The sequence below is a fragment of the Podarcis filfolensis genome (genome assembly GCF_964270895.1).
Source record: "Podarcis filfolensis genome assembly, chromosome: 9".
Lineage (NCBI taxonomy): Eukaryota > Metazoa > Chordata > Lepidosauria > Squamata > Lacertidae > Podarcis > Podarcis filfolensis.
The window spans coordinates 27,059,106-27,083,781 of NC_139610.1; the positions used below are offsets into that span (position 1 = coordinate 27,059,106).

The 24,676-nt window shown below is 41.9% G+C and overlaps 1 protein-coding gene and 1 long non-coding RNA gene across 4 annotated transcripts in view; one reads left to right on the plus strand and one right to left on the minus strand.

The window, feature by feature from the left end:
* LOC310770361 overlaps positions 1–24,676 on the plus strand; it is a 334,814-nt gene that overhangs the window by 279,998 nt on the left and 30,140 nt on the right. The gene's annotated exons all lie outside the window — the stretch shown is intronic.
* The window catches only part of FAM149A (family with sequence similarity 149 member A), a 36,183-nt gene continuing 20,173 nt past the window's right edge, over positions 8,667–24,676 (minus strand). For 2 of the 3 annotated variants that reach the window (XM_083630364.1, XM_083630366.1), the window contains exons 6-14: positions 24,332–24,508; positions 23,184–23,374; positions 21,897–22,051; positions 19,726–19,829; positions 19,212–19,433; positions 17,867–17,987; positions 16,700–16,828; positions 15,734–15,812; positions 8,667–11,078 (exon numbers count right to left, since the gene is read on the minus strand). In XM_083630364.1, coding sequence (XP_083486490.1) covers positions 11,005–11,078; positions 15,734–15,812; positions 16,700–16,828; positions 17,867–17,987; positions 19,212–19,433; positions 19,726–19,829; positions 21,897–22,051; positions 23,184–23,374; positions 24,332–24,508 — 1,252 coding nt within the window. In that variant the 3' untranslated portion in view covers positions 8,667–11,004. The remainder of the gene's footprint in view (positions 11,079–15,733; positions 15,813–16,699; positions 16,829–17,866; positions 17,988–19,211; positions 19,434–19,725; positions 19,830–21,896; positions 22,052–23,183; positions 23,375–24,331; positions 24,509–24,676) is intronic. The other variant, XM_083630365.1, reaches the window with a different exon arrangement.

Below are 24,676 nucleotides of genomic sequence, written 5' to 3' on the forward strand. Positions count from 1 at the left end.
ACAAAGGGTCGGACACGACTAAACGACTAAACAACAACAAAAAACCACCACCACCACAAAAAGGAAAATAGGCAGCTTCTCATTAATTATTTCCGGCATTCTCTGACTTCCTAAGTGAAGGGGTCGCTAACAACCTTGCTTTTGCCAATGGTCACATTCACACTTGGCCCCAGCCTTCAAGGGCTGCATGCCACCCACAGAGAGAGCGGGGATAGAATCAGAAGTAAGCAGCTTTCTCTTCTGTGGACAGCACCTGGGGAGGGGGGGTATCATTCCTCTGTTCATCACATGATCGATCTAATGACCAGGGAGGAGGTGATCTGTATTCCCATCAGGGTGCTGGACTGTGCATCACCACCAAAGTATTGTCCTTTTGCTGCTGCTACAAAAAGCAGTGGGAGTCCAGAAAATTTGCTTAAGGGGGGCTGTATCAGGTCTCTGAACTGGAGGGGTTACACACCCCTACAGGATAATAAAGCTTGACAATATTTAGGAGGATTTGCAGTGGCAGGATTGGGTGGGGGGGAATGAAGAGTGTACATTTCTTTATACTGTACTGGAAATTCTTGAGGCCTCAAGAGTGATTAAAATAATTCTTTAACTTATGAGTGCTATCTGCTAGTCTACTGTCTCTTTAGACATTTCACAGTTCCTTGATATTCAACAAAACATATAACTGGACAGAACTTGACCTTTATGAAAGAAAACGTGGCAATGTTGTTATGATCATAGTTAAGAAATCTCATCTGTTCAAAGGTTTCATGGGGCTCAAAACACTGCAGTGTAGCTTAGAAATATCTACATATGTAAACAGTTGGGACAGAATGTAACCTTTGCCCTAGAACCAAAAAGCCAGCAGAGTGTGCCCAGTTCCAGGAACTCTTGGATACATCCATGCTTCTGAACCCATTCAGTCCTTCTCTCTCCCTCTTCATGTATTAAAAGTTACATTGGGTAGCCATAAGATGGTATTATCCCCATTTTCAGCTGCTATGTGTTATGGGTGCTGTGGCACCAACTAGGACAGCGCAGGAGTGGCATGCGTGGTCAGAAGAGGAAGATGACTCCAAGGTGGGGAGCGGAAGCAGACTGGGTAGTGACTCAGATGAGGAACCCATCCCAGCACTCCCAGGCATCTCAGAGAGGAAGGGAGAACCAGCAGTGCCCATTGCCACACCACCTCCGGAGCCTACCATTCCTATGGTAGCTGAGGAGCTGACCAGCCAATGGGTTGGGCTAGCTGGGTCAAAAGTGGGGAGACAGTCTGGGGGTTGGATTAGAGTCCTGCTCAGTGTCAGGAACTCTTGGTTACACACATCATGCTCTGGAATCCATTTAATGGATTGTTTGTGATCTTTACCTCAGTTTCTCAACAATTAAGATTGAAATAAAAATACTGACCAACCTGCATTACAGTGAAAGGATTAGTATTAATTATACTCTGCACAATCTCTTGTTGATCGGCTACTGCCACACCTTTATCCAAAGCAGGGGTGGGCCTTAGGTGGAGAAACAGGAATTACGGTATGACTTCCTGCTCCTTACCAACTTCCACTGTTGCCATGCCACCACACTGCCACCCTCACTGGAATGTCCTGGCTCTTGCCAAATTGCATGCATTTCTTCTTGTCTTGTCTGCCCATGGGAAGATGAATGGAAACACTGTGTGCAAGAATGCCCCAGATCTCACCGATCTTGGCAAGGGCCAGGGTATTCCTTAAGGTGTCCCTACTCATCTTCTCTGTCCACCCTTGGTGAGAGAGGGTAGAATACTCTTCAAGGCAGCGGAAGCGGGGGGGGGGGAGACACTACCTTTTGTGCTTCCGCTACTTGAGACAGATGCTTCACCCCACCCCATTGGCGGACCGGTTCTTCCCTGGACACCCAAACTTTGTCAATCCCTGTGTTAGAAGTGGATGCATTGGAAACACCCAGGGAAGAAACCAGAGCATGAAGCCAAGTTTGTCAATCACTATCAGTGACCTGTAAAAGCCAGTGCGTTACAAAGTAAATATTGAGATTATGCTGTAGGTCAGTTTGTCCTATCTGCATGAGAAAGAGTAGACAGAGAGAGAAACCTACAAGCTTCCTGGATGGCCCTTCTTCTGCTGACTTCTGCTGAATGCAACCTGTTGAGGTTTCATCAACTTTTCATTAGTTAAATGCTTCCTTCCAGCTTAAATGTTTTAGATCCAGCATTCCAGTCCTTTCCTTGACCCGCTAAGGTGTGTTTTTGTACACTGCATATATGAAGGAGGATCTTGAGAAATTCCACTAGGACTTGACTGCTTGCACCTAGATCAGTCTAAGTGTCTGGTTCACTTTCTGGATACTACAGTGCAACCACACAACAACCTCTTAATCACCATCTTATACTGGAAAACAGTGTGCACAACTCCACAGCTCCAGCGACCACCCATAAAGCACAACAGAATGGCTAAGTCCTATGATGCAGTTGCATTTGCCCTTATTCTTTGGACAGGAGCCTCACACCTAAACTATTTGTTGTATGAGTTCTTCAAACCAGCCAATGAAGTAATGAAAGAGATCAACAAAGCCAGGCTGATAGGTGTAGCTGACTACAGACTGATACCCACACACAGCCTAGCACAGCCTCCCCCAACCTGGCTGTTTTGAACCACAACTCCCATTAACCCCACCCAACGTGCCCAACATTGGGTCAGAAATAATGGGAGTTGTAATCCAAAATATTTGGAGGTCACAAGGTTATATATAGTTAATCCTAGACTAGTATACACCCTGGCATGGGACTCGGGTGATAAATCTGTCCTCACACACAGCCCACTAATTTAAACAGCTGCACATTCAGATTGTTGAGATTTCAATAGCGATATAAACCTGGTGATTAATTCCTGCACCAGGAATCAGATGCTAGCTCTGTCATGCAAGCACACGAATGAAGCCACACTTTCAGGAATTATGTCACATGCTCATCCTCGAAAACAACATCTGCCAAGCAAACATCAGTCTCTATGCAAAAATAATAAATGCATAGAAAACATGTCAAAAATGGTAGTATTCAGAAACCAGTGGTTGAATGTTCCTGTTTTTCAGTACACTCTGTTTCCTACATGAAAGCCACATTCTACAAAAAGATAACTCCCAGGAAAAAACCTGTGGTGTGAACTTGCTGAACAAGAATGTATCAGTAAGTTTGAACTACAGTGGTACCTCGGGTTAAGTACTTAATTTGTTCCGGAGGTCCGTTCTTAACCTGAAACTGTTCTTAACCTGAAGCACCACTTTAGCTGATGGGGCCTCCCGCTGCCGCCGCGCCGCCGGAGCACGATTTCTGTTCTCATCCTGAAGCAAAGTTCTTAACCTGAAGCACTATTTCTGGGTTAGTGGAGTGTGTAACCTGAAGAGTATGTAACCTGAAGCGTATGTAACCTGAGGTACCACTGTATTTGTTTAGGCCTCAATCTAGGCCAAGGTTCTCTCTGCCTCTGTGTGTGTCAAAATTAACATAGCATAGCTATGAAGATTGTATCACCCCCAGTTTCTGCTGCCATGTGGCATGCGTGCTGTAACACCATCTAGGGCAGGGCCGGAGCTGTCATTGCAGAGGCTGGATTAGATGATTCTTGCCAGTAGAAAAAGAGGTGCTGGAACTCACAATTAATGCCTCCCTTGTTCTCTGATAAAGGCAATGGCACCAACCTGAGAGGTGCTGGAACTCAGTTCTGGCATGTTCTATCCTTAAAAAGAAAAAGCCCTGATCCTCTGTGTTTCTTCCAACTCTACAGTTCTATGAACTCGGGACCCCACTCTGCACCTGTAAAAGTAGAGCAGGGGAGGCATATCAAATTCTGGGACAAGTTATGCCTGTCTATGTATTCTAGTCTCTGCCAATGTACCTGTTGAACTTTGTAACCTGTACCCTGAACTGATGAAATAATCACATTCTGAATTATAAAATAAACTTGGGGAATTTCCCAAGCCGAGAACTCGGGTCTTTGATCCAAGTGTGGGAGGCAGGACATCACGAATGGTCAGTCTACTTACCCTGTTAAACATTTGAAGATACCACATTATTTTGAAATGCCACAAAATGTTTATGCAGTCATGTTTTAGATAATAGTAAACAAATTACTGGTTATGAAATTCCTAAAATAATCAGTTAAATCTTCTTTTAAAGTAATTGGGAGGAAATGTGGATAATAAAATAGTCCCTTCTACATCTGTATTAACTGCAGCTAGAATGTGCATCTCAACCTATGGGAGGAATCCCTCCACCCTTGTCTGAATATATTTTTGGGGTGGGATGTAGCTACAATGTATAAGCTTACAAGAAATGCAGTATTGCTTCAAATCAAATGTATAGAAAAATGGACATTTTTTTTATTTCCTTAGAAGGGGGAGATAGTACAGAAGCTACACAAACTACGCAAACCTTTCTTTCTTTGTTGTGTCCCAACAATTTCTAATACTCCAGAAGTAAAATAGAAGGAGATTAAGGACAAGTCTCCGAATAACTATTTAGAAATGCTTCAATTATGCAACTCAAAACTAAACAGAAAAACTAATTGAAGAGGCATGCTCAACTTCGTAATACATGTCTAACATACCTGGTTTGGCCTTAATTTGCCATAATCCAAGATAAACACTCAATATTTGTATTAGCTAAGTAGCAGCCTAGATCCTTTTCTAATTAAAAAGTTAGCTATTACTCACAGGATCTTCTTTTTCAAAAGCAGTGTAAGCATACTTTAAACGTTTTAATATTTCATTAAAAACCCAGTCTCTTATCCATATTGCAAATCATTTGGCTTTACATTTTTATTTGTTTGTTTCTTAAGTATGTCATGGTCTATTTTAGCAGCAGCACACTCATTCCTACTTGTTGCAATTGGTACTTCTTTATCTGTGCTTGACGATCACCAGCATATCATGTTCCATCGGTTGCTTTCTGCTCCCCTTTAGTGCACTTTTTCTGCTGCTGCTCTCTTATTTTCTAAAATTATTTTAGTAGATAATTATTTCCTTATTATTTCTGTAGTTTGCCCTTCCTTCCTTTCTGGCAACCAGAATGAATTGTTCTTGTGGTTGGTTCATCTGAGATGACCTAGAAGTTACCGTATTTTTCGCTCTATAGGACGCACCTTGTTTTAGAGGGGGAGAACAAGAAAAAAAATTCTCTCCCTCTCTGCACAGCGCCCCTTCAGCGAAGCAGCAGGAGAAACGGAGCCCCTTCCATTTCTCCTCCCTCTTTGCTGAAGGGGCACTGTGCAGAGAGGGAAAGCTGCGCAGCACCTCTCCAGTGAAGTGAAGCCAGGAGAGCAAGAGGGACGGGGCGCACCGATCCCTCTGGGTCTCCTGGCTTCAGCGAAAGCAACCCAAAGCCTCCAGAGCACAGTGGGACCTCCTGCTGCGCTCCAGAGGCTTCAGGCGGCTATCCCTGAAGCCTGGAGAGTGAGAGGGGTCAGTGCACACCGACCCCTCTGGCTCTCCAGGCTTCAGCAAAAGCAACGCGAAGCCTCCGGAGCGCGGCGGGAGCGCTCCCACTGTGCTTCAGAGGCTTCGTGTTGCTATCGCTGAAGCCATGGAGCCTGCATTCGCTCCATAAGACGCACACACATTTCCCCTTAATTTTTGGAGGGGGAAAAGTGTGTCTTATAGAGCGAAAAATACAGTATTTTCTGCAATAACCTTTGCAAACACTATTACACAGAGTGCCAGAATGACAAATGTGAAATGTGAAAATGTGTAAAGTGCAAAGGCTTAGGTACGTCTCCTGTTGTGCAGCAGCCGATGTCCAGGCACCCATTAAGAATTCACCATATAGTTATCTTACAGAACTGTGGTATACATGTCTGCTTCAGAAGTCTCTTTGTGTTTAATAGGGCTAATTCTCAGCTAAGTGGCAGCCTAGCAGCCTAGGCTTCAGTTGAGAATCGACACTGGGGAAAACGGAGTTCTTGTGCTTTAAACAGCTGCATCTCCAAGATCAGGAGCAGCAGGTTATAGCTGACTTGCCATGGTAAACCTGAGGTTTTTGGTTGGGTCAGTCAGAGAACTAGTAATGACTGTACTATCTCACCTTTTGTGTTATGCCATGCAACCCATGGCAGCCATTTTCTGACTGTCTCGCCCAGCTCTCAGGAGCATGTGAAATCCCACTTGTGAAAAAAAAAAAAGGTTGGTAAGCTTGTCCAATTTCCACATAAAGCACACAGAACACTTGTGCAGTCCAAACTCTGGTCTCTCGTATATGAAAGGTATACAGACATAAAATGTATCATGTGCTAAGTGCATGAAGAGTTGTTGCTGCACCAAAAAAACACAACCTGATATGCTCCATTGACTGAACAAAGTGGGATAAATTATTCTGTCCCACTCCTTCTTCCCCAAAAACACTGGTACTTGGGATCAGCTGGTGAAACTAATTAGTAGTGGGTTCAGGACAAACAAACAAAACTCCAAAAATGACCAAGATAAACTATGGAATTGAAATTTCACAAACTCATAATGGACACCAGCACATATGACATTGGATATTAACAGATAATTAGACCTGTAACAATGGGGACGAATCTGAAATTTTCTGTGGTTTGTTGTTGTAGATCATGGCATTATGCAGTTGGCATAACTTTTCATCTTCAGTTGTGACAGTCTTTATCAATGGGGGTGGGGAGAGAGAAGAAAGACCGATGATTCATGACAGCCAAGACATCCTATCAACAATAAGATGACTCCTGAATTTTTCCAGCTCAACTTCAAGGTGAATGAGGTGCTTTTCTTCCATACTTCTGCTGACTAGGGCGTCTTCTGAAAACCCAGGCAAGATGCAAGCAACCAGGCAGAACTATCAAGGGCAGTGAATGCCTTGCATACATTTCTCTGCATACAGATGGGAAACTGTGAGCCCTTTTAAATGTTCACACAATGGGAGGGAGAAAAGCAGCTATAGATCTTGTAAGTATAACCAGGATGGGTATCCCACATGGTTGGCCTCTGGATCCTGTAGGACTACAACTTACACCATCCCTAGCCAGCATGGCCAATGTTTAGTCCAAACAACATCTGGAAGGCTGCCCCTGGTGTAACTTTATTCCAGTGATTATCAAGACAGCTTGCCTTGCATTATTAGGAGACAGGAAATTTAAAAAAAGGAGTAGAGTTGGAGTGGCTCTTGTGCACAGTAGCAGCAGACGGCCCTCTAATACACTGCCTTTGTCATCTCACTGTTTTGTGCATTTGATATTTCCCTCATTTTTCTAAAGCCTCCCCAAAAAGGCAGAGTATGATTAACATGCAAGTCACAGGCTATTGCTGCTGCAACCAGACTGCTCCCTGAATTTAGAGATAAAGCTGCCTTTTTAGCATTTCCAGTTTCTTTCTCACTTAAGAAAACAGTCTGCAGATAGGCAAACTTTGCCTCCTCCAGTTATACAGCCACAAATATATTTTGAATACCGCCCCCCTATCCTGCAAATACATTTCTCATCCATTTCCTTGCCTTTCCATCTCCGACATAGTTTAATGGAGCTGTTATTTGTTCTTCAAATACAGCGTTTGCAGAAAGCATGCGCCACAGGTGAAATAGAATGACAGTTTGTTCAGCCCCCTTCAAAATTTCCAGTAAGGAGATCAAGCCCTAAAGGTCCTCCCAGTTTCTGGCTGTTCCCATAGCCATCCAAGGAGAGTTCATAAAGCACACTTGACAAGAAACTCAGTGGAGCACTGCATTACAGACCCTTCAGAGCTAATGAATTATTGCCCAGTACAGTCCTCTCAGACCAAAAGCAATTCACAGAGCTGTTATTATGTCCTGCCAATTTAAAAATTAAATCACTTCTTATTGGAGGAGCTGGATAAAAGTATTTGAACAAAAGTGGCTCTTGTTTTCAAGAACATTTTTAAACTAAATGTGCTGGAGAACAAGACTGATATGCTTATTTAAACATTTATTTTAAACCAGCATCTGCTACGGGGACAAGTTCTAACTCATACCTTGGAGACAGTAGCAGGAAACAACAAAACCACTGCTCAAAAATCTTTCCTTCAATCATGTGACTCAAGCTGTTATAAAAAGCTTTCTTGACCACTAATACAGTTTGAATGCGTCTCCACCCCCATCGTTCTGCCCGGATGCTGAGGTCCAGCGCCGAGGGCCTTCTGGCGGTTCCCTCATTGCGAGAAGCAAAGCTACAGGGAACCAGGCAGAGGGCCTTCTCGGTAGTGGCGCCTGCCCTGTGGAACGCCCTCCCATTAGATGTCAAAGCGATAAATAACTACCTGACATTCAGAAGACATCTTAAGGCAGCCCTGTTCAGGGAAGTTTTTAATCTGTGATATTTTAGTGTATTTTTGGTTTCTATGGAAGCCGCCCAGAGTGGCTGGGGAAACCCAGCCAGATGGGCGGGGTACAAATAATAAATTATTATTATTATTATTATTAATGCAACCTGGATTTTAATCCTGGGCTCAGCAATGAAGCATTCTGATCTAGTCACATGCATTTCATATAAGTAAGACTTGTGTGGGTGAGTTGGCCAGTCATTTTAAACAAACAATGCTTCTTCCCATGCGTACACTACAAACAAACTTGTGGGCCTAGTCTCTTGGCTAAATGGCAAGAGTTATCACTACCGTAATGAAAATAGCAAGCCCTAAAAAAATGGTTCTGTACACATTTCCACAGATTCATTGGCTCATGAAGCAAATTTTTAATAGGGTTTCTGAAGTACTAGATAAATCAATTCATTTTACATTAGCAGGTGACATCAAAGAAGTTGAGGAAGGAAAAACTCAATAAACAGAATATCAGTTGCAGCCCAGCAAGTGGGCTAAGTCCATGAGGGTCTATGATATAATTTTGCTGCTAATTCTTTCTGAGAACAAATCCATCTGAGCTATTTTACAGTGCTTGATGTATTAATTACTGGTAATAAGTGATGGTCAGCCCTCTAATTATCTTCCACAGGGTGACGTGCAAAATTAAAGACAAAGAGAAGGTAGGAACATGCAACAATGGTAATCAACAACAAATAACTTATGATTAAAGTAAAGATATAAAGATACATTACATACAAATTACTTTGCAATTCTTCCATTTTGATTTCCACAGTTAGTTTACACCTCAATATACGTACTTTACCGATTTTCATATTTTTATTATTTTACATATTAACTATGTGAATTAGGGTATAGGGGAACTTATTAAAATGCTGCAAGACGAAATCAAGGTACCTTTATGCAGTGTGATATAGGCTGCATGCACACTAACCCATTTGTTTTTCTCCGTCTAGAAGCATTCATGTTTGCCCCCAACATGCTGCTTTCTATCTAGATCAGGCATCCCCAACCTTCGACCCTCCAGATGTTTTGGACTACAATTCCCATCATCCCTGACCACTGGTCCTGTTAGCTAGGGATCATGGGAGTTGTAGGCCAAAACATCTGGATGGCCGCAGGTTAGGGATGCCTGATCTAGATTAATTCCAGATCCTACTGTCCACCAGGGTGGGAGTGGCTACTTGATACACATTTGAAAACCCTCCTCTTGGTTAGGTTATCCATACATTTTCATCCCTTTACATGCCCCAGGTAAAGGAAGAAGTCATTGCTCTCTTGGTATATATGCCCTACCATGTCAATGGGCAGGTGTGGGTGCATCTGGCTTCAAATGGACACACTGTGGATTAATGCACAAGAAATATACAATGACTTCTATTTTCAGAATGAAACTAAGTTTCTCAAAAAGTGCTTTTGGGTGGGGGGCAAAAATATGCAAAATATCCAGATTATGTGTAGACCACATAGAATAAACAAGTACTCAAATCTCCATTATTTTAGAATAATATATTGTGTCTATGCAATAGTAATATACGGCCAAAGGTTCTTGATGCAATTGCACAAAAAGGATCTTGATGGGATTGCATCAAGATTTGTTTTTTCATGGTGTTTAATCAATGTGCATTAGCTAAATTTGTGCATGAAGAAAATAATTTTTGAACCCAAACTGCAGCAACTTATGCCTACCTCACTTCCAAAATTAATTTTAGAGATTGCCCAAGATAAACCAGAGAGAAGGGATAGATTTTTCTTATGGAACCATAACAAAAGGAGTCCAGGAATTAAATATTTTTATCATAATATTCAAGGGTTTATACACTGCATTACTACAGCTGAGCTAAAACCAACTCCAACTGTTTTGGTGTCACTTTCATTCCTGTGGAAACAATTCCTGGTTTTGCAAGTGTTTGCTTCCTCAAAATTTCATTAGAAGGAAATGTACGAAAGCCCTGCTAAGGTTTGTTTTAATGACTCTAAGTTGTTTTAATGCCTGTGCAAACCGCCCCCACTCCCCCACCAAACTTGTCTGACCAAGATCAGGGAAGCTCCGCCAAAAGAACCGAGGCAAAGTCTAGCTCAAATTCCTTAGCATGCTTCTCTATGAAAAGAGTACCCTTCCTCCCAAGGCTTCATAGTTCTGTGGGCTAGCTCAGATAATTAAAGACCAGCCTCTGAGGGCTTCTACGCAATTCTCCCTGAGCCCCAGAACTTTGATGAAAACCAGGGAAACTATTTAAATTTTGTGCAATTTGTTTAGCTGCTTTATGAAAGCTTCCCTTGTTCGCTACAGAAAAAGAAAAGGAAAGCTAATGACAATTTGGCTCAGCTCTACTTGTACCTGGTCCACAAACAAACACACACACAAACAAACAAACAAACAAACAAACAAACAAACAGAACCAGGAAGGCACTTTCTTTTAAACTTGACTTATGCCTTTAGAAAAAAAATTGGCACCAATTCATATTCTGTTTTCCAGATATATGCCACTGTCTTGATGCGCTTGCTAATGAGTCTTTGGTGAAACAATTTTCAAGCAGGCTGTATGCAGAGACACAGAACACTTAAGGCACAAAACTACAATACTGGAATGCCATCCCTTCTGATAATAGTTGGGAGTATTGCAGAATCCCATAAAGTACAGATCAGGTTGGTTGGTTGGTTGGTTGGTTGCCTTCTGCTATATGTTATGAAGCAACTTGAAATCTTCTTCTAGCTACAGGTGGATTTCTCTGGAATGATTTGGCATGGAACTGTGAACCTGCAAGCAAAAACATTAGTAGGTAATATTGTGGGTCAAGTGGATACAGTGCATTTGAAACAAAAGGGTTCATGCTCAAATTCTTTTGATGAATGATCTCTCCTAGCCTTGTTTTCCTATCAGTAAAATGGGAATACAGTGGTACCTCAGGTTACAGACGCTTCAGGTTACAGACTCCGCTAACTCAGAAATAGTACCTCGGGTTAAGAACTTTGCTTCAGGATGGGAACAGAAATCATGCAGTGGTGGCGCAGCGGCAGCAGGAGGCCCCATTATCTAAAGTGATGCTTCAGGTTAAGAACAGTTTCAGGTAAAGAATGGACCTCCGGAACGAATTAAGTACTTAACCTGAGCTACCACTGTAGTAGTGTCTTACGTCATAGGAAGCTGATCGGAAAATACACAAGTTGAAGCCAATAATATGTTAAGTACAGATCAACTATTTCAGACAGAGCAGGGATATGCTTTTGGTCTTGAACTGACACCCAGTCCTGTGCAAATTAGGGGCAAGAGCATAGGAGGGGTAGGAAGGGCCTGCAACCTCATATAAGGCTTGTGAGCAGAGAAGCCAAACTTGCTATTAGGGACCATTGGGATAACAAGTCCTTGTTTGAGGTGCACGAGTTTTCATTTCCCGCCAGCTGTTTCTGGGGGTGCATCCTTTCTTTCCCTACGCATAGTAGTAGTGTAGTGATCAGGTGGGATTGCTACGAGGAATTATAACAAATATAGAGTAAGCCATCTGCGTCAGCAATGAAAGCATTGCGTTGACTGGGTTTAAACTATTTTGATATGATGCTTGATCAATCCACACCTCTGCATCCCTGTTCCATTTCTCTTTCTTCACCAGTCACGTACACTGCCAGTTGCTTAGCCAGGCAGGCATCCTGGGCCATAAAGATAGTGGGCAAGTTTCTTTGAAGTAGCCTTTCCAATATGTTAATCTCAGGATGTTGATCTTAGGGCCTGGAAATAGTTTCACAGGAAGGTGATAAAGATGCCTATCTCCTTGCCATCCTTCCATCCTCTCCCGTTTGTGATCTCCAGAGTTTCTCTAGTCCTCTTTTATTTACTCTCAGATTATGTATGCATGCTCAGAGTAGTAGTCTTTGTAGTTAAAAGAATTTCTTTTGATCTAACTTTGTCCCCATGTGGGGTCTGTTGAAATGCTCAGAAAAAATCTGATTGGTTCTTATGAACACTCTGTAAAAAGTTCTTTGGTGAAAAAATGACCTGGGCCAAGGGGTAGAAAGACACAGAGAGAGAACACTATACGCACCCTTCCCAGAGTCTTGCTGGTTCAAGCCTCTGTGTGTATTCTTATTAATCAGAGTTCAATCATTCCTTTACTTTGTGAATGCCTCAGGTAGTAGCAAGAGCAATCTCTCTATTAACTCTATTGGGGATAAGTCCAGTGTTGCAAATGGGAGAAAGAAGAGACTTGCCAGCCTGACAAGTAAAACCCTAGGTGAGTTCATCAATCAGGTTGACTTCAATCACCTGGACGAATTCCAGTTTCCTAATGATAACTACCTGATCCATACCCTTCCTGATCCCTGCCAGAGGGATTTCCCTAGCGCTGGCACTGCCTTCTTCCTAAGCCACTTGTTTTCTCGATTCCACATCTTCTGCAATCCCCAGTCCTTCAAGTTTCTGCCTCATTCACATCATTGCATTTCAGTCTACTGTCAAATTGGTGCTGGATCTTTCAGCCAGGCCAACTCTCCCCTCTTCCCCCTTAGCTTTCTAACCTTATGCTACCACTAAGTGGATTTGTAACTGGCTGACTGACCGAACCCAAAGGGTGCTCATCAATGGTTCCTCTTCATCCTGGAGAAGAGTGACTAGTGGGGTGCCACAGGGTTCTGTCTTGGGCCCGGTCTTATTCAACATCTTTATCAACGACTTGGATGATGGACTCAAGGGCATCCTGATCAAATTTGCAGATGACACCAAACTGGGAGGGGTGGCTAACACCCCAGAGGACAGGATCACACTTCAAAACGACCTTGACAGATTAGAGAACTGGGCCAAAACAAACAAGATGAATTTTAACAGGGAGAAATGTAAAGTATTGCACTTGGGCAAAAAAAAAATGAGAGGCACAAATACAAGATGGGTGACACCTGGCTTGAGAGCAGTACATGTGAAAAGGATCTAGGAGTCTTGGTTGACCACAAACTTGACATGAGCCAACAGTGTGACGCGGCAGCTAAAAAAGCCAATGCAATTCTGGGCTGCATCAATAGGAGTATAGCATCTAGATCAAGGGAAGTAATAGTGCCACTGTATTCTGCTCTGGTCAGACCTCACCTGGAGTACTGTGTCCAGTTCTGGGCACCACAGTTCAAGGACACTGACAAACTGGAACGTGTCCAGAGGAGGGCAACCAAAATGGTCAAAGGCCTGGAAACAATGACTTATGAGGAACGGCTAAGGGAGCTGGGCATGTTTAGCCTGGAGAAAAGGAGGTTAAGGGGTGATATGATAGCCATGTTCAAATATATAAAAGGATGTCACATAGAGGAGGGAGAAAGGTTGTTTTCTGCTGCTCCAGAGAAGCGGACACGGAGCAATGGATCCAAACTACAAGAAAGAAGATTCCACCTAAACATTAGGAAGAACTTCCTGACAGTAAGAGCTGTTCGACAGTGGAATTTGCTGCCAATGAGTGTGGTGGAGTCTCCTTCTTTGGAGGTCTTTAAGCAGAGGCTTGACAACTATATGTCAGGAGTGCTCTGATGGTGTTTCCTGCTTGGCAGGGGGTTGGACTCGATGGCCCTTGTGGTCTCTTCCAACTCTATGATTCTATGATAGGGGCCAAACTACACAATGCATCATGAGAACGCACGCCAGAGGTTTTTTTAAAATTGCAGGCATGGGCAATCCTGATTTTCATCAGGACAGCATACACAGAGGGGGACTATTCAGGTTTAATTCTTCAGCCCCAACCACAACGCTGATATGAACCAAAGCCCCCCCCCCCCAATGCCACTTTTAACTTTCGAGGAAAAGCCCCCATTAGCACAAATGCTGGGAAGGGGAAGTGTTGCCATCAGAATTGCAACTGCAAATGGAAGGATTAAAACATGTCTTCCTGAGTGCTGTGGTCCCCATTAAAACCATGCTCGTTATTATTTTTTAACACTAAACCCCTTTTTCTAATTTAGCATCACCTGCAGGTCGACTCTCGGTCTGCCTGCCTAGCCAGAGCACCGTTTCTGCTTCTTGCCAACATGCAGCTACTTCCACTTGCAATCTCAAGTCCCCCACTCCACCAAACTGCTCTCTCACCAGCCACTCGGCCACCCCCCATTGCCCTTTCTCACAGGCTTCTGCTGAACCTTAACTCAGGTTCTAGTGAGCCTGCATGTCTACCCACTTTCTGTCTCTTAGCATCTTACCCAGTGTCCTTTCTAGTTCTGAGAATTTCTGCCTGTGGACTGAGTTCCCTCTGTTCCTAGACCTTGCTTGAGAGGTTTTATCAAAATTCACTACCCTACAAGGATAATCATGGGCAGCAGGAAGTAGAATACCTCTGGGGATATTTTGTTATTAAAAGTAGTCTGTACAAGTGCAAAAAAATACATTAGTTTACGTTTAATAGATAGGTAGACAACATGAACTGATGGCGAACTTCAATACAGCAAAAGAATGTGTGCGTTTTTCTGCAAGCATTGTCACCTTTCACTACATCACCAAAGTTAAAGAAGGATTGTTTTTCATTTACTTTTTACACTGAAGAAGAGTTTCCATTTCTCGTGTATTTCACAAACAGAACAGTTCTGGAGAATATGCTTGGGCTAGGAGGTATTGTAACCTGGTATGAACAGTCATGCTACACGTACACATGACGAGTTTATGAGATCTTAAAATAGCAACAACCAATTTCTGTGGCAGGAGAAAAGGACTGCTTATCATTGGTGCTTTCCAGTGGAAAGGTAGCCCTCTGCTGGCTCTCTGCTAATACTACAGCTGAACCAGTGACTTAGTCTTAGATGAATCAAGTATAGCTACAAACTCTTGAAAAGAGCCACCCTAAACATCTTCACTTGGGGCTCCAACTGAATAATGGGGTTTACTCAGGCTGCAGTAGTGAACACTAAGTGAATAGCTGCTTTGCAAAAACTGAACAATTTATTGAAAGTCTATGGCCAATTGATAAAAAAATCCTTGATTGTACCAAGGAATAGAAATTAGTATAAATCCAGTAAAGAAGAGACAGGGAACATGTGGTCCTTCCAGATGCTGTTAGAATCTAACAACATCTAGAGGAACCACATGTTCCCTGTCCCTTATTTACTGGATTTATACTAATTTCTATTCCTTGGAACCTCATTCACCCCCAGCCGGCATAGCCAATGGATGAGGATTGTGGGAGTTGTAGTCCAACAACATCCACCGGTTCTCCATCCTTACTGCTCCATTAAATTTTGCCTGCTGCTGCACCTCTTTCATACAGAGGCAAACTAGTATAAAATGGTTTACAGCATTTGTTTTTTGGGCTCAACTTGTGATGTAAAGAACAATGCTTATTGCTCATTTTACACCATTCTCCCACAAATGCTAATATGATGAAACTGAGAATCACAGTTCTGAGGGGATTGGCATCTTGTTCTACAATCTTCTTTTCTTTAATAAAACAGAGGTCTTACCTATCAATACCCCATGACCTGTCCACATTTGATTAGCAAAATCCATAGGAGTCAATGATATTTTATGAGGTGTATCTGACTGAAAGAGAAAAACAGATGTTTATAGCATTCGCCCGCCCGCCCCGCCCCCCCCCAACAAGTCAAGGGCAAACTATGCCTGTGTCTATGCCTGTGTACATACTTTATTAAAGCTCATTTGGAGTACATTCTTTCCCTCAAAGAATTATGAGCCCTGTTGTATACCGCCACTGAGAAACAATTCCCAACAACCCTTAGCAAACCAGAGAGCCCAGAATTATTTGAGGGGAAATGTGCTTTGAATGTCTGTTAAAGATATAGCGTGCATATAGCCCGTGACATGAAAAAGAGCTATGAAGATGTAACTATTCCACAAGGAGCATTGAAAAATGTCCAATACTAATTCCACTTTCCTGTTCAGCACTAAAGGCAATAATGTGGTTAAACAGTGAGCAAACATTCAAATCTTTGCAAGTTGGATATTCTGGCTTTGGATCATTCTCCCACCCCCAACACCACAAAACAGGGTGTTCATTCCACACACATGCACACCACAGCTTCTCAACATCTGCTGTCATTTCTTATGAGGCTGGGGTGTGGTTTTTTTTTGGGGGGGTGTCCTTTCTTTTTTTCTAAAAAAAAATTAAGCACCTGTAAAACAGGGTTGTCCCAAAGTGTAGAGTAACCGCAAGTCAGCTAAAAACTCTGTTATGCATGGTTAGCATGGTTTGGGCTACAAAGCATGAGAATATGAAGACTTTTATTTGTATTAAAGGAATGGTATCTGGAAGGCAGGAAATAATTCCTCCCAGAATTGCAAGACTGCATACAACTAAGCACATAGGAATAATCTAATACAGTTTAACAGGGAATAAAAGAGTGGTATTCCCACCCCCCATTTCAATTCCAGTTTCTTATTAAGAGTCTCAAAAGCTTTCAAATACCTACCCGAAATGTGTGAGTAGTATTGGGTCTTGAAAACTGATCTATTATGACAGTTCGCTCTCTAAGTGGCCGCCGTTCTGCACCATCAGGTACCGCACTGGAAATTCTGCTATGAAGATACCTTCCTTTATGCTGGAAAATGTTTGGGGTAGGGTTGAGAAAAAGAAGCAAGTCCATCACTGGGAAAAGTAAAAATTATTATTAGCAGAAGTATGCTTTTGCTTTTCAACTGATTATTTTTTGTCTTCCCAAAAGCTAATTTTCCATTAGTCACAAAAGACTGAGAAAAGAGTTTCTAAAACTATTTACTTAGGCTTTTTCAATTGGGTTTCAAATGGATTAGAAGAGACAGATACAAGCAGAATTAAAAAGGCTAGGAAGGATCTGCAGCTCCTGTCTGCATCTATCTCTGGAAGCAGAAGTGGGGTGACTGGCCCCAGAGAAGGTAGCAAGGGTCTTCTCCTTCCCGCAGTTTTTGTTATTTTTTCAATCGGTGGTGAGGTTGAAAAGTAAACAATTCCATCTTTTTTTTGGCCTTAGTTTACCATTCACAAGGTTGGAACAGCTGTTTGCTTGACTTATGCTAAGGCTGCTATGACTTACTTTGACAATTCATATCCATAGTGCTTAAACTACATTGTAATATTTGGCAATGTAGTTCCAATTCAGGGAATGCAAGCTAGATATTTCCCAGCAGGAAAATGGGTAGCTGTTTAAACAACACTGTTAACTAAGTTGCCAACAAAGAACAAGCATATGGTGCAAAAGTGAAGCAATTAAAACACAAAACAAACTATCATGCAGTAACTATGTGCAACAAATGAAGCAATATGGATAAGTGTCAGTGGAGCAACAAATTGAATAAAGATCCTTGAAAAGTTACAGAAAAATACATTTTGCTGAAACTATTAAAAGTTATTACGTCATGCTGATTTCATGTAGAAGTTGTAAGTTAGAATGAGAGAGCATGATTTTTACAAGGCCACTCAGCAAGCTTCATAGATGGAAGGAGAATGGAACCTAATTTTATCATTTGCAAGCCCAGCAACTAACAATTGTACTTGCTTGATTTTCTCTAGGATTTAAAGTGCTCCAATGACAATACTATTAAATTCTCAACCGAATTGCTAATGGTATAAAACAAAGAATGACACACACTCTCTCTCTTACAAAGCCTAGCTGCGATCCAGGAACGCAAAGATATTGCTCAACAGCATCTGATGTAATCGGTGGCAGCTTGTTCCGGGCTGTAGGCAGAAGTGGAGAGGACAAGCGATCTAAGGCAGTACATCTGTGGGCCAACAATAAGGATACATGAGATTATATGTATTTCACTTCCTTCCGTCACTGCAGGAACTATTCTTAATTATCAAGGGTGATCAAGGGTCTGGAAACCAAGCCTTACAAAGAGAGCTTGAAGGAGCTGGGTATGTTTAGCTTGGAAAAGAGAAGACTGAGAAGAGATACGATAGCCATCTTCAAATATCTTAAGGGCTGTCACATGGAAGAGGGAGCATGCTTGTTTTCTCCTGATCTGGAGGGTTGAACTTGATTCTGACTCAACATATAAAAAAACTTTCTGACGGTAAGAGCTGTTCAACAGTGGAACAGTCTCCCCCAGGAGGTTGTGGACTCTCCTTCCTTGGAGGTTTTTAAGCAGAGGTTGGATGGCCATCTGTCATGGATGCTTTAGCTGAGATTCCTGCGTTGCAGGGGATTGGACTAGATAACCATTGGGTCCTTTCCAACTCTACAATTCCAACAACAACAACAACAACAACAACAACAACAACAACAACAACAGAATTCCTGTTAATTAGAGAGATATAGTATTATGTTCTTTGTGAGAGACAACACATCCCTTTAAAATATGATGTTCTCCAAAAATGTGTTGATGCCAAAGTCATACCACTGCTCACGTTTCCCATTGACTGTACATGCTATTTCCCCCTTAATTGTCAAATGGAACCATTTCAAAGATCTGGCCATTAGTTTTTAGTGCACACACAACTGGGCTGCAAGCTTAAAAATAAATTAAAACCTACATCAAGTCAAATTCAAATTCAGTGCCAAGAATGGCTGAATTCTGCAACCTGAATGCTGCCCCTCAGACCTGAATCTAGTTTCTGTGGAAATAAAAAAAATATATTGTCCAGTAGCACCTTAGAGACCAACTAAGTTTGTTCTGGGTATAAGCTTTCGTGTGCATGCACACTTCTTCAAAGGTTGGTCTCTAATGTGCTACTGGGCATTTTTTTTATTTATTTCGACTGCATCAGACCAACACAGCTACCTATCTGAATCTAGTTTCTGTGGTTTCACCAGACACTGTTCACAGAATTTCAAAGGTACCCTCAAAATGTGTAGGAGGGAACAGAAATAAAAGAAGGTTGGTCTCAGTGCCTGTTTCTGAGATGCAACCACAGGGTGGTGAAACACACCCTGACTAACTCCCATGCCTGAGCTTAATATGTCACTAAGGTCACGGCAGTGAAGAATACAAATGAAGCCTCACAGTTTTGTCCCCCTAAGGACTTCATCGCTGTAAACATTGGGGGTCTTTGAGCGCAGAGGATCTGTAGCTATTGATGGTAGCCTACGGTGGCCTGCTGTTTTTCTAGAGGATCCAAGCAATACTCGGGAACATGAGAGAACACTACTGTCAGGAATTCGCCCCAGCCGATTTCGTGCTGAGTTAACACTGGAACCCACTTGCGGCTTGTCTTCCTGTTCATTCCTGAAAAAGAGCAATTTCAGCAAATGTAGTTGCCACTTATATAAGATTCAACCCTTCTGCAGCCTGCCCCAAAAGCCCTTTCCCCCGTGGAAGAGAATATGCACTTTAATTATACTTTATATTTGAAATAAAATAATTTCACCAAGGCCCAAAATTAAAACACATAACATAAAATTGAATGTTGACTTCAGAAAGGCTTCATAGAACCGTATGTTGAGGTATAGATTGAAAAATAAATATAGCATGCACTGTGAGAGTGAAATGTGATCTCATAAGTCTTTGCAACACATACTGTATCTTTTCTGTTAGCCCAGAGTGCCTCTGTTGCAGTGGCTTGGCTTGGATTGTCATGACACCATTTAAATCGCTGTGTAAATTGCTGGGAAACCGGTGGATCTAAAGAAAGCAACAGAAGCAAATCACTTAATGTTTCCGAGGTAATTTATCAATATGTCTGAAGGCCTAAAACATGTGCAACATTGTGGGTGAAGATGTGCAAAGTTACCTAATGCAGATGCTGAAGAACATTTCATCCGATGCAAAAAGCATGTATGAAAACATGAAGAAATGGATGTCAATTCTATACTTATCCCTCTCTCTTTTTACACAATAACACAGAATTACCCTCCAGGACAGGTCTTATTAGTGTAATTTTGTTGAGACATATCTACAGTAACACCTCTGGTTACGAACCGTCCTCCTTATGCACGCTTCAGGTTACGAGTGCCGTTAACCCGGAAGTAGATGCTCCTGGTTGCAACCTTTGCCCCGAGATGTGAGCGGAAGTCACACTCCAGAGGTGAACACACAGCAGGAGGCCCCATTGGTGAAAGCGCGTCTCAGGATAAGAACGGTTTCAAGTTGAGAATGGACCTCCAGAACGAATTAAGTTCGTAACCAGAGGTACCACTGTACAGGCCACAAGTAACGCATGAGTTATCAAATCAAAATCAAATATCTTTAATACGATCAGTGACCAGGAAGCACATGAGTTATCTTGCACATGTTGCAATCAATAATAAGAATAATGATTAGTAGAAAGAGAGATGTGCACAGGAGTGGGTGTTTAATTAAATATCAACCTGTATTGCAACTGCTGCAAAAAATTATTGCATCACGTTTACATGCTTGCATCTTGATTACATGAGTACTTTCTGTGCCAGCATCAGTGGCCCTAAATGGAAATATGGGAACTAGCCACGAGCAACAGATGCAATAGGCCTCTTTCATACATGGTCTTGAGAGTTGGCCACAGGCTATGTACAGGCTACGTGGAGAATGTGAAAACTGGAGCCTTCAGCATTACTAAATACATATGATAGGAATTCACTTTTTTTTTTTTAGCTCTGTGGCTCAAGGACTGCAATGCATTGTGTCAAGGAAGAGTGCTAAGCAGAACCAGAGGTTTGTCTTGATTGTGTTTACGTATACACACAAAATAAACACATGTACATACACATCTAAAAAGCAGCTGCTGCTTATCAGGAAGCCTAAAGGCTAAAAACAAAAGGCCAGTTGTGGAATGCTGAAAATCAGTACAGTGGTAATAATAATAATAATAATAATAATAATAATAATAAATTTTATTTATACCCCGCCCTCCCCAGCCGAAGCCGGGCTCAGGGCGGCTAACAACACTAAAATAGTGCAACATTATAAAAATTAATTAAAATCAAAATTGATGGCAACCATAAACTAAAGTTTTGTAAAGATTGCCAAAGGAGGGAGTCAGGCTGCGCCCTGACCAAAGGCCTGGTGGAACAGCTCTGTCTTGCAGGCCCTGTTTAAAGATGTCAAGTCCTGCAGGGCCCTTGTCTCTTGTGACAGAGCGTTCCACCAGGTTGGAGCCGCAGTGGTACCTCAGGTTAAGTACTTAATTCATTCTGGAGGTCCGTTCTTAACCTGAAACTGTTCTTAACCTGAAGCACCACTTTAGCTAATGGGGCCTCCTGCTGCCGCCGTGCCGCCAGAGCACAATTTCTGTTCTCATCCTGAAGCAAAGTTCTTAGCCTGAAGCACTATTTCTGGGTTAGCGGAGTCTGTAACCTGAAGCGTATGTAACCGCAAGTGTATGTAACCCGAGGTACCACTGTATATGTCATACAACCAGTGCTTTTCTTCTGGGTACACAGTACCAGCACCTTCCCTCCCCCCAAATGTTTAAAGTGTGGTACTTAGTTGTTACTTACTGTAACAACTTCATGGTGAGCGGTGGCACCTTTTCCTTAAAAAAAAAAAAGCAGCGCTGCATACAACATCTTAAGGACAGCAGAGGTGTGTGTTGAAGTGTGGCTGGCGTGCTAGAGACCTTGGCCGGGCATGATCACTGGCCACCGGGATAGAAGGAATGGAGAGGAAAACCTCACACAGGGCCTGGGGACTGGAGAAGTTGTGTGCTGCTGATAAAAAAGAAAATAGGATTTCATATGCTGACCAATGACAGCTAGTAGGAAGATAGTTTACCTGTGGTGGGACAAAATGCAAACCAACAGATGTGCCTCGAGCCTCTGACCCTCTTGATGGGGGTACACTTGATGTATCCATTGCAACACGGGAAATGGATAGATGTGGTAACTTGTTTCCAGTAGCTTTCAATTTCTCCATCTGTTTGTCATTCTCTAGTTCATCATTAAAAAACCAAAAAAAACACCCAAATTTCAATCAGACATAAATGTAAACGTTTGCTTTAGCATAGTAAACTGGTGAATATGTAACAACTTTATGCACAGATAATGCTGACTGCCTCCAAACCATAGTTTGGAAATCAAAGCAAGCCTTGGGAATACATGTTCCTCTTACCATTTTACTCTCATCTCAGGAGTCAGTGCTAACCATAGGCCCATATTACACATGTGCACAAACCATAGTTAACACACTTCATGGCCCCCAGTATTGTATGTGAACTGGGCCATGAAGACCAATACAGAAATGTGATACCATACATATGGATATGTTAGCATAGACCATCTCTACTGCTGCACATCACCCCAGCCTCTGTGTTTCATTCTCAAAAGAAACAAGAATCCAGGGTAAGCACCTGAGCAGCGTGAGATTCCAGGACTTCCAGGTGCTTACCCTGGATTCTTGTTTCTTTTGAGAATGAAACACAGAGGAGACTGCTATGTGGTTTATTTACAAATACAGTGGTACCTTGGTTTATGAACTTAATCCGTTCCGGAAGTCTGTTCTTAAACCAAAGCGTTCTGAAACCAAGGTGTGCTTTCCCATAGCAGTGGGGGACTCAATTTACAAATGGAACACACTCAACAGGAAGCGGAACATGTTCTGCTTCCAAGGCAAAGTTCACAAACCAAAACACCTACTTCCGGGTTTGCAATCCAAGTTGTTCATAAACTAAGATGTTTTTAAACCAAGGTACCATTGTATATACAACCTGAGTCTACAATGGAGGGTTCACAGCATTAACATCCCCAAGAAGCCTCGCTTCCCCCATATCCACAGCTTCGGATTCAAACACTTCCTTTCTTCACTTAATGGCCCATCACCCAGGGTATCACTTCAACAAGAAGCTAGCCTGGTTTACATTTTACCACTTTCTGCATCCAGGGGTTATGAGGGTCTCGGCATACAGTCAACTCCCCCAGTCCCTCCCACCACCACAATTTGTAACAATACATTTCTAAATCATATTTAGAATGTGTTGGAAGTCCTGGAACCACAGAGATCATATAAAGCATCCATTTTTAAGAATGTTTTCGCAAATGGCTTTTCCATAAACATTCCAGTTACCTGTGATAGACGATTCCCAGTGTTTCCTTATTAATTCTTCCAGTACTTGAATTACATTCTTCCAGACGTGATCGAAAACTTCTGCAAGCACAGCATCTTTGATACAGGCATTGGGGGAAATAGGAGGAATGCCATGTTTAACCCTCTTTTGGGCAAGCTGATATATCTTTTGCTCCAACTTTTCATCATCACTAATGATTGAAGCAAATTGAATCTTTATTACCAAGCACTACTAACTATTAATAAAAAACAGTCTACTTCTATTTACACAATCCTGTTATATAAAAAAAGGCGGCACAGTGCTACTTCAAATCTGCCAAACAATGAGCATTAATTATGTAATATTCAAATTCTACAGGGTTTAGGGATGCTTACTACGTTATATAAAAAAACCTATGACATGTCTACGACATGTATGTAAAAAAGCATGAATCTATGCACATGTCAAATGTGTTTCTAGCCACTGGGTCATACAGATTAGCCGCAACCCCCCTATCATTTGATCATAAACTACTCATACAATCATAGAATTGTAGAGTTGGAAGGGACTCCCATGGGTCATCTAGTCAAACCCACTGCGACAGAAGGCACATGTGTGCTTAATGTTTAGGGAGGTTTTTAATTATTGAAGTTTTATTCTGTTTTTAGTGTTCTGTTGGAAGCCGCTCAGAGTGGCTGTGGAAACCCCGCCACATGGGAAGGGAATAAATAATAGAATTATTATTATTATCAATGTGACTGTTTTTATTTGGAGAAAAAACAGATTTGGAATGTGCTTCTGATCCAGACTGGGGGCTCCACATGGGTTTTCTCCTGATAATTGCTCTTTCCTGGCTTTTTTTTTTTTTTTGCATCTGAAAGTTGTTCATTGCAAACAGCAACTTTGTATTCAACAGCTGCCTGGTAGGGACCATTTACAGCTGCAAATTGGTGCAATGGTACAATATGGATTGGAAGTCCACAGCAGACTGGAGACCTAGGGATTTCTCTTTTGTAACCAAAATAAACAGCAGGCAGGTGAAGTACACTTGTTTAAACACAGTCTGACATGATAGTATTTGCCATTCTATAATAAATGAAACAGTTCCTAGAGGTAATTCTGGTTCTTTTCAAAGTGCATTATAATCCATTAAAAATCAAACATTTACAGTTCCTTGTTGTCGAATGCAAGATACTCTTCAATTTTTCCTTCTGCATCATAGATTTCTTCTTCCAAGAATGAATATACAGGTGATTTCGCTAAAGAAATTTCTGGTAATTCAGAGCTGAATGCCTTCTGCACTGGAAAAGCTGCAGGAATCAGTTTAGAGCCTGAGATGCATAACCTAAAGACAGCAATTTTAACACAGAAGGGGAAAAGGTGCAAAAATAAAATGTACAGTAATCTTTTTATAGGAAAGTAAAATTAAGCAATTAAAGCATTTATTAAAAATGGCACAAAGCAAAAAAAGACGGGCTAGAAAGACGGCAACTATCTCAGATTTTTCAGAGAT